The sequence below is a fragment of the Henckelia pumila genome, chromosome 2 (assembly GCF_033568475.1).
Source record: "Henckelia pumila isolate YLH828 chromosome 2, ASM3356847v2, whole genome shotgun sequence".
NCBI lineage: Eukaryota > Viridiplantae > Streptophyta > Magnoliopsida > Lamiales > Gesneriaceae > Henckelia > Henckelia pumila.
Window position 1 is genome coordinate 11,628,276 of NC_133121.1, and position 8,493 is coordinate 11,636,768.

The following is an 8,493-nucleotide window of genomic DNA, read 5'->3' on the forward strand; positions in this document are numbered from 1 at the left end:
GAAACCCGCAGCCGCTACGTTTCGATGCGCTCTGATAAAACCCTCGGACTAACGCAATAGCCTGCAAACTACGCTAGTCGGATAAACCCACTAGGCAAGCCCTGTGTGACAGGCTAGTCCAAGAAGGTGTTGGCAGGAAGAATCGAACTCCTGACCTATTGCCAAGAGTTCACCTACTCCACCAACTTGGACATCATGGGGGGCAATGTCATTCCTTCTTTTGCCTCCACAAAACCTTTTGCTACGGATAGTTGAATTACTTCCCCTTGTGGCCACAGGTCTCGCTACATGCAGCGTTGCCTATGTTGTATGAGCGAGTCGTGATGATGATGTGGCCACAAGCACTCTTCCTTGGAAACACATACCTGATGGATTCCCATACTTCGATTTTCCAAACTTCATCTAGGACAACCATGTAAGTTTTATCCTTGAGAAACTTATAAACATATTCTTTCATTTTATTAGCATCCATTGCTTCCAGATTTTGAGGCGGTTGTAGCTTGACTTCATGAGCAAGCTGGTTAATCATGTCTCGCAAAACACGCTCTAAGTTGAAATTTTCTGAAACCGTAACCCACACATGGCTATCAAAATTGGCCTTCACCAATGCATCATCATAGACCTTTTTAACGAGGGTCGTTTTGCCCAACCCACCCATGCCAACCAATGAAATGACCATAAGCCCATCATCAGTAAGCTTCAGCCACCCTAAAAGTTGTTTCTTTGGTTATTCCATGCCCACAAACTCGTCTTCTTCCAATAGAAGAGCATCACCTCGAGTGTCATACGTATTTCTGCTTGATCCTTGATCCTTGAAATCATAAATCCCTTTCAATGTCATCTGAGTCTTGGCAACGTTTTCCATTCTCAAATTTATTTTTTGGAACTCAGACGCAATTTGGTGGTGGACCATCAATTTTTTGAAAAAAAAACTTTTTGTGGTTTGTTTTTTGGTATTCTAAGGTTTTTTCATGTTTAGACATACATTTTCTTTGTAATAATTGAACTAATCCCAATATTTAAATAAGTATTCAACCCTCTCATTCGAACACATACTACAATTCATTATCTGTATTTATTATTGTCAGTATATTTTACAAAAAATAAATTATGACGTCTATTTACATGTATGTCATTTCTTTAGTTATTAGTATTACAAATAATTATTATATGTACTAGTCGTATCACACACGCATTGCGTGTGTAACGTTTTATACAAATATTATGTCCTGTGTGTATATAATATAAATTTATTTTTTTTCAATTATTTGATTTGATTTTTTTTTTTTTTTTGCAATTTGATAATTTTGTGGGGGTTTTTTTTTTTTGAAAAAAAAATTAAAAGTGAGCATATCAAGAGACCACTAAAATGCTCTTGCTTTATATATAGTATAGATTTATTGTTATAATTATTATATTATTAATTAATTAATTTTGTACGGATTAATTATTCATTTAAGACTTTTACATATAAATTTTGGTGAAAACCTTTTCATATACAAAATTTGTAGCTATACATATTTATATTGTTTTATAATAGTTCTACCTTTTATACTAATCGTTTTTTTATGTCAAATCACACCATATTCTTCTCATTTGACCTTTAAATTTAACACACATATCTTTTATGTTAGATCTTAAATGGGCAAATTGTCAATAAATCCCCAATAAACACATGAACTTTGTGATAAGTCCCTAGAGCATAAAGTTTTTTTTCTGCAATCCCTGATACACCAGATTCTTTGTTTTAACTCCCCATTTCACATATTTTTCCATTAAATTTTATTCTACTCATCTCTCATTGGCCATAGAGCTTACTCTCATTCCTCTCTTCTTCGTCGTTTTTCTACGCCCCCAACCAAAAACCCAATCTGAAAAATCTCAAAGCAATTATTCGCCGCTGCTCAACCACAAGTCCTTCATTCTCCTTCCATTTTCTCTTATTCTTCATGGCTAGTCTTGGATCTACAAAAAACCTCATTTAAAAAATCACAAGAATTTTCATCACAAGATGAATTTGAGCGATGAACAACAGGAATTTCCCATCTCCTTGGCAGATTCGATTCTTTTGATCAATTATTTTTTCCCTTTTGGTTTACATTCTCCTTATTTTTAATCTGTTGGTTGCCCCATCTCTCCTTCTCAAATGGGCAACAAACAACCGAAGTCATTATCCATGGGAAATCATGGACAAAGACACGTGTGCAGACAATGAAATTCTGAAATCTATCTGCCACTTGGGGAGAAAATGACACAGGTCGTCAAAGCCCACCCGCCAACGACACTGACGCAAATCAAGTGACTGTGAGAGTATTAAGATTGGTATTTCATTTGATGTTTTCCCTTGCCATTTCTTGAACATTGATTTATATGTTTGGAATTGATTAATACTAGAACGCATGTGGTGGAAGCAATTGCAATAATTCAAACAGGATCACTAGAATAAACAATTTGATAAATTTGCCATCTTTCTCTCGATTCCATAGCCCGCTGAAATATTTTTTGATTATATGGTTGGTTTAGAATTGATTTATACTACGACTCCTGTGGTGGAAGCAATTTCAAGAATTCAAACAGAGTCGCTAGAATAAAAAAATTTGATAAATTTGCTATCTTTTTTCTCGATTCCATAGCCCGTTGAAATATTTTTTATTATATGGTTTGGAATAGATTTATAATGGAACAAATATTTTTAGGTAATTTGTTGTATTAAAACGATCCTAAGATAGTCATTTTTAAGTTGACAATAAATTTTTTTTGCAGTCTTGTTTATATCGTAAAGTTGATTCTGCAAATATTAAGATAATGCATTCGATCCAATATGTTGTTGGTTTGTTGGTGGTTATGCATTGAATTTTTTGTTTTTACGAATTTTCATAGTTATTGTGTGATTCGTGCAAGTTTATGTCTGCTTTGTGTTTGCGGTTTGTTGTAGTATATGGTGTCATTATATTTTTAGGGGTGTGTGCGTGTCTATATATATTCCCTGAAATTAGAATAAAAAATCATTAAATAAAATATTTGTCATATTTTTGTTTGTTTTTGCGCTTGTTCGTTCAATTTGTGCTGCATATGTTGGTTTCTTCTATTTATGGCGGTTTTTTTCTCAAATATTTCTTGTTTTTATTGAAATTGTGATTATCTTTTTTCGACACGTGCTGATTTTTGTTTGAATTATGCTGATTTTTGTTTGAATTATGTTGATTTTGAAGCAGTGCATGATAATCCAATGAAATCTATTAAATTATGCTGCTTTTTGTTATGAATTATGACACACTGTTTTATTTTTTTAATTAAAAATGATTCGAAAACTAGTAGGATCTGAGGTGAAAGATAGTACCCGGAGGCCGTATGAGGCACCAAGTCGTAGCTCTGCTCCAATATTTCGAGAAGAACTAAGGAAAATGGGAATGAAGTGAACAATTTTATTGGTGTGTATTTTGTACTGTACTTTGATCGGATGGATAACTAAGTTGATGAAGTTGGTACTGTATTTTGGTAGAATTGATGTTTAATTTCTATTTATAACTATATTGATGAAGGTGTGGTACTGTGTGGTACTATATTTTGGTGAAATGGATGTTTAATTTCAATTTATAACTATGTTGATGAAGTTGGATGTTAAATTTTGGAAGAATGAATGTTTATTTTTGTAGACTGGATATTTAATTCTCATACCACAATTAGACGTATCGTTATACTTCATTTTCAAGCAAATGTACTACGTATCGTTATAAATGGTACTACGTTTATGACCAAGCACCAAAACCAATGTAAAATATGTATGGAAGATGTATCAAATTTAACAAATTCTCATACCATAATTAAACGTTATTATACTTCATTTCCAAGCAAAAGTACTACGTATAGTTATAAATGGTACCACGTTTCTGATCATGCACCAATACCACAATGTAAAACATGCATGGAAGATGTACCAAATTTAAAAAATTCTCATACCACAATGAAACGTTATTATACTTCATATTCAAGCAAAAATGTACTACGTATCGTTACAAATAGTACTGCATTTCTGATCACGCACCAATACTACAATGTAAACCATGTATGGAAGATGTACCAAATTTAAAAAATTCTCATACCACAATTAGACGTTATTATACTTCATGTTCAAGAAAAATTACCACGTATCGTTACAAATGGTACTGCATTTCTGATCACGCACCAACACCACAATGTAAAACATGTATGAAAGATGTACCAAATTTAACAAATTCTCATACCTCAATTAGACGTTAATATACTTCATTTTCAAGAAAAAAATGTACCACGTATTGTTACAAATCATACTGCATTTTTGATTACGCACCAACACCATAATGTAAAACATGTATGGAAGATGTACCAAATTTAACAAATTCTCATACCACAATTAGACGCTATTATACTTAATTTTCAAGCAAAATTACTACATATAGTTACAAATTATACTGTGTTTCTGATCACGCACCAACACCATAATGTAAAAATGTATGAAAGATATACCAAATTTAATAGATTCTCATACCACAATTAGACGTTATTATACTTTATTTTCAAGCAAAAGTACTACGTATGAATATAAATGGTACTGCGTTTTTGACCATGCACCAACACCCCAATGTAAAATATGTATGGAAGATGTACCAAATATAACACAATCTCATACCACAATTTGATATTATTATACTTTATTTGCAAGCTAAAGTATTACCTATGGATATAAATGGTACTGCGTTTTTGACCACGCACCAACACCACAATGTAAAATATTTATGAAAGATGTACCAAATTTAACAAATTCTCATACCACAATTAGACATTATTATACTTCATTTTTAAACAAAGGTACTATGTATGAAAGATGTACCAAATTTAATAGAATCTCATACCACAGTTAGACATTATTATACTCCATTTGCGACATAATATACTACTTATCAATATATTTAGTACTGCGTGTCTAACCACGCACATGAAAAAATGTATGAAAGATGTATCAAATTTAACAAAATCTCATACCACAATTAAACATTATTATACTTCATTTGCAACATAATGTACTACGTATCAATATATTTGATACTGTGTTTCTGACCACTTCATCTTCAAGCTAAAGTACTATGATTTATACTAAAAAATTAGACATTTGATGTGTAAACATGTGTTAATCACCATTGATGATACAAAATTAAGACATTGGATGCATAGATAAAATTGTTTTAACCATAGATGTTACAAACAAATACAATAGATACATATACATGTGTTTGTTAATCACCATATATGCTACTAAATTAGACATTAAAATGCATAAACATGTGATAATCATGTTTGATACTACAAAATTAGACATTTGATGTGTAAAAATGTGTAATCACCATTGTTTATACAAAATTGGGACATTGGATGCATAGTAAGGTTGTTTTAACCATAGATGTTACAAACATATACAATGGATACATATACATGTGTTTGTCAATCACCATATGTTTTACCAAAATTAGACATTAGAATGCATAAACATGTGTCAATCATCATTGATGCTATAACATCATGCACTTGATGCATAAACATGTGATAATTATTAGTCATTGATCTCTCTTCTTGTAATGTATATATGTAGTATGAATGAAATATACTTTGTTATACGTTTATCCTTTAATTGAGGGTACCAAACTCGCAATCCGTTGTATTACATGTCGATCTTCATTCTTGTAAGTTATTAGAAGTATGAATGACATATGCTTTGTCGTATATAATGGCTTCATATATGGTAGCAGTCACACGATATGTGGTTTATATGTACACATTGTGCGGTACGACGAGCATACTCACTAGTTTGTGATTTTATTCTTGTACGTTATGAAAAGTATTAATGACATATGTGTCGTCGTAGGCACTTACTTAATAAATAGTTCAACATATGTTATTTGATGTATTAAATGTATCAATGTGCGGTACGACGGGTATACGTACTAATTGATCTCCATTCTTGTAAGTTATCAGAAGTATGAATGACATATGCGTTGTCGTATATATTTTCTTAATATATGGTAGCATATACACTACATGTGATATCAACAGTAATAATGGTCTTATTATGTAGTACTTATGTCTTTATTTGTGGTACACTTGTAGCTTATATATGGTATCAATAATATCCAATGCGTAGTACCATGTACATATGTATGAGTTAGTGATATTTGTTCGTGTGGCACCAACAATACGAATTGTTTTAATATATAGTACATATATCTTGATTTGTAGTACACAATAGCTTAATTGTGGTATCAATAATACCTAATGCGAGGTACTATAAACACATGCATGCGTAGCGGTTTTCATTCTTGTATGATATTAGTTCTATTAATTACTCTGCTTTGTTGTGATTATTCTTGTTTTTAGCTTAAATAGTACTAATTTTACATTCACCCAATACTCATATTATTATCAAAATAATGTTTACGTTCATAATAATATTGGTAGTAAATGTAGCTAAACCAAAAAATACGAAGTTATGATGAATAATACTAGTACTACAGTTACGTGCACCTGGTACTAATATCATTATCAAAATAATGCTACTTCATGATAATATTCGTACTACATGTGGCTGAACCAAACAAGACCAAAATTGTATTGGTACATCAATGCAAACTGAAAAACAAAATAAACTACTACTAGTACTACATATTTGAGTCATTAATATAAATTGATAATCAAATACATAACTAATTTCATTCTTCAAATAATATATATATGCACGCTCATGCTTCCAAAATGGGGCTCCTGCCAATGTACCATACTTCATTCCCCGACTCCTGGCAAGAAACCAAGAACATTATCAATAAAAAGTTGACATACAAGAATCATAATTAAAATGGAGTAAAATTATGCGAAAATCAAACAAAAAGCAGCGGCAAATGGAAAAAAAATGGCACCTAAAAATTTAATCAAAACCAAACAAAACCCCTCGAAAATTGAACAATAACTAGCAGTAAATAAAACAAAAACCTACAAGCAAAAAACATGGACAAACCAAAGAGAAACCAGTGTAAAATATTTAACCAGAGAGTGAATGAAAATATTGAGTGCTCAATTTAAGCTGACTTGTGGGGTTGGGTCCTCGATTCTTGAAGGTCTTTCCAATGGAGTTGTGGACATGGCAGGTTTCGGAAGAATCCCTATTTCTCTCCCTTCTCTGATATCGAATTCATTTAATCTACCCAAGAAATTCGCCATTTTCTTGAGCCCATCGAGTAACTCCAATGGTGCTGTAATATTTGGAGATAAACCGTATGCATTCCGATATATTCATAGGATCTCAAGCAGCACCTTTCACTACAATGATGTCATTCAAAATTAGAAGCTCAAAAAATTAATCTAGTAAATGTGATCATCAACATATAACCACCACACTATTAAATAATCCATGTTGTTAAAAAATATAACTGCAACTAAAACAATTTGTAGAATGAATATTGAAATCAACTTTAAATGGTGTTTTTTTAAAGAGTCCGATGACAAGCTCAAATGTGCACATAACATGGAAATTAATACACTTGACGTCATAACAAATAATCACAAACTCAAAATGTGCAGCATAATTATAAAGTTAAATATTGAAAAATACAAATAATAATCCAAGTAAACTCAATATTTTTTTTCAGATTTCAAGTGTATTCTCCCTAAATATGCAGAGCTCATCTCTACGGCTCACATCATCCCTTTCACATAAAGTTTATTAGTATAACCGAAAAAGAAAAGAAAAAGGAAAAAAACATTTTGCATAACTAATCGAACAAAATCAGAAGCATGAAAATAAAAGAAAAGACGCATTTTAGTAAATTAAGGTATTTATTAAATCAAACAAAAGTGGGTCAAAGCTTTTGTAAAATTACCATGAAATATATAAAAAAAACGAGAAAACTTTGATCAAATTGGAGAAAACTCTGAAAAAATCCCAGAAAACTTCCACTTGACCGAACACACTTTATTGTAGATGTGTTCTTGTAAATTATGTGTTCTCCCATATTCTTTTTCCTGTAAAATGGAAAACATATTAGTTATTTTCAGATCATTCATAATATTGCAATGTACAAATATAAGAATGTAAGATTTTTACATATAAGTCGAAAGAACACAAATCAAATAAAATCTAGAATAATACGACAAATCACCAAAAGAGCTCAAATAGAACCAACATGATTCCATTAAACTAGCATAAATAAAAAAAAACTAGAGAAAATTAAAAAAACTAGCACAAATCGAATATATAAACTACAATTTGCACCATATTCTCTAATCATCTAACTACACAAGCTTAAGAATTGTAGAAGTATATAATGCAAAAAAAAAAAAAATGACTTCTATAAAATATATCCAATACAATCAAGCACCAATAGCAGAAAATGTTTAGTTGTTTTGACAATTTTAATGGCAACTATAGCTCAATTCTTGTTCATCGATGTGCTGCATATAATCTAGAAA

The 8,493-nt window shown here is 31.2% G+C and overlaps 1 protein-coding gene across 1 annotated transcript; it reads right to left on the reverse strand.

Moving 5' to 3' along the window:
* Positions 1-256: 256 nt before the first annotated feature.
* LOC140877213 (putative inactive disease susceptibility protein LOV1) lies at positions 257-865 on the reverse strand. The gene is made up of 2 exons (XM_073280744.1): positions 775-865; positions 257-708 (listed from the first exon to the last, which is right to left on the reverse strand). Exons 1-2 carry the CDS (start codon positions 863-865, stop codon positions 257-259), a joined length of 543 nt encoding a protein of 180 aa, XP_073136845.1.
* Between the last annotated feature and the right edge of the window lie 7,628 nt (positions 866-8,493).

Excerpts from the sequence above, each read along its gene's own strand:
- LOC140877213 (XM_073280744.1), bottom strand. The coding sequence starts at position 865 with ATGGAAAACGTTGCCAAGACTCAGATGACATTGAAAGGGATTTATGAT. Across the intron at positions 709-774 it reads AAATACGTATGACACTCGAG|GGTGGCTGAAGCTTACTGAT; the intron begins GTGATGCTCTTC and ends AACAACTTTTAG.